The 1,533-nt window shown below is 50.0% G+C and overlaps 1 protein-coding gene across 1 annotated transcript in view; it reads left to right on the forward strand.

Moving 5' to 3' along the window:
• The window catches only part of LOC121309355 (probable ATP-dependent RNA helicase DDX17), a gene marked incomplete at its 3' end in the record, with an annotated part of 4,364 nt that extends 3,049 nt beyond the window's left edge, over positions 1-1,315 (forward strand). Inside the window, exons 3-5 of the mRNA XM_041242233.1 lie at positions 155-251; positions 614-747; positions 1,213-1,315. Of these exons, the coding sequence (XP_041098167.1) occupies positions 155-251; positions 614-747; positions 1,213-1,315 (334 nt within the window). The remainder of the gene's footprint in view (positions 1-154; positions 252-613; positions 748-1,212) is intronic.
• Positions 1,316-1,533: the final 218 nt, after the last annotated feature.

The raw sequence follows: 1,533 nt of genomic DNA on the forward strand, positions 1-1,533 counted from the left end.
TTAGTACGTTCTCTTTGTAAGGGTTTATTAATTTATTTTATTGTGCTTCACAAAGAACGCGTTAAACAGTTTGCAGTGTTTGTGTGTGTGTGTGTTTTATTTAAATATGAACAGTATGTGAGATATATTTTTTGCCCATGTTCCCCCTGGTCAGTATGAGGTGGAGGAGTTTCGCAAGAAGAAGGAGATCACTGTTCGGGGATCCGGCTGTCCCAAACCAGTGCCTAAATTCCATCAGGCACACTTCCCTCGTGAGTACACACCCTGTGTGTGCGTGTGTGTGTGTCCTCTCCTCTCCTTTCCTCTGTCTCGCTCTCCCCGGTCTCTCAGTAAGTGCTTGATGTTTCAGTGAACCCACCTTGATCCAGACAGTAGACAGTGTGTGTGTCTCTCCTCTCTCTCACAGCCCACCCCTCTCCTCTCTCTGTGTTCTGGATGTACTGGGGTGTGTCTCCTCTGTCTTATAGCCTCTCTCTCTCTCTCTCTCTCTCTCTCTCTCTCTCTCTCTCTCTCTCTCTCTCTCTGTCTCTGTCTCTGTGTTCTGGATGTGCTGGTGTGTGTGTGGGTGTCTCCTCTCTGTCTCACAGCCCCTCTCTCTCTCTCTCTCTCTCAGAGTATGTTATGGATGTGCTCGTGGAGCAGAGTTTCTCAGAGCCCACTGCCATCCAGGCTCAGGGCTTCCCGCTGGCGCTGAGCGGCAGGGACATGGTGGGCATCGCACAGACTGGCTCGGGGAAGACACTGGCGGTGAGCTCAGGAAACTGGATAGGGAGTCCTTTCAGAAGCAGGGTTGTAAACTCACACTAGCCCTGCTGCTGCTGCACCCAGTCCTGGGGTTCAGAGCTCCCCTCAATTAAGTCTAGTATTATTAATATTGAAATGATCAGGAGCCAGGAGTTTGAGCAGGGTTAGAAACTCACACTAGCCCTGCTGCTGCACCCAGTCCTGGGGTTCAGAGCTCCCCTCAATGAAGTCTAGTATTATTAATATTGAAATGATCAGGAGCCAGGAGTTTGAGCAGGGTTAGAAACTCACACTAGCCCTGCTGCTGCTGCACCCAGTCCTGGGGTTCAGTGAAGGGGAGTTCTGAAACCAGCAGGGCTAGTGTGAGTTTCCAAACCCGATCAGTTCTAGTAAGCCGGGTGAAATAAAGATTACACAGATCAGGATATTGAAGCTGTGTGACTTGAGTCTGTCTTGTTTTCTCCACAGTACCTCCTGCCGGCTATAGTTCACATCAACCACCAGCCATACCTGGAGAGAGGGGACGGGCCCATTGTAAGTGTCCTGAGCTGGGGGGAGGGGGTGGGTCTTAGTAGCTTATTGATCCCATCTCATTAAGGATCAAGCTTCAACAACATTACTGGGGAGTTGATTCCAGTCTCACAATTCTCTGTGTAAAAAAGTGTATTTTCTGTTCTGAGGTAGTCCTGTCACCGTTGAAAACGCGCGGCCAAGTGCAAAGCCTGCCATTTCAGGATTTTGTAATCCCGCGATTGGTGTTTGCCGAGGCTGTTGGCGGGACTGCTCATC

Source organism: Polyodon spathula, unplaced genomic scaffold (genome assembly GCF_017654505.1).
Source record: "Polyodon spathula isolate WHYD16114869_AA unplaced genomic scaffold, ASM1765450v1 scaffolds_1229, whole genome shotgun sequence".
In the NCBI taxonomy this organism is placed as follows: Eukaryota; Metazoa; Chordata; class Actinopteri; order Acipenseriformes; family Polyodontidae; genus Polyodon; species Polyodon spathula.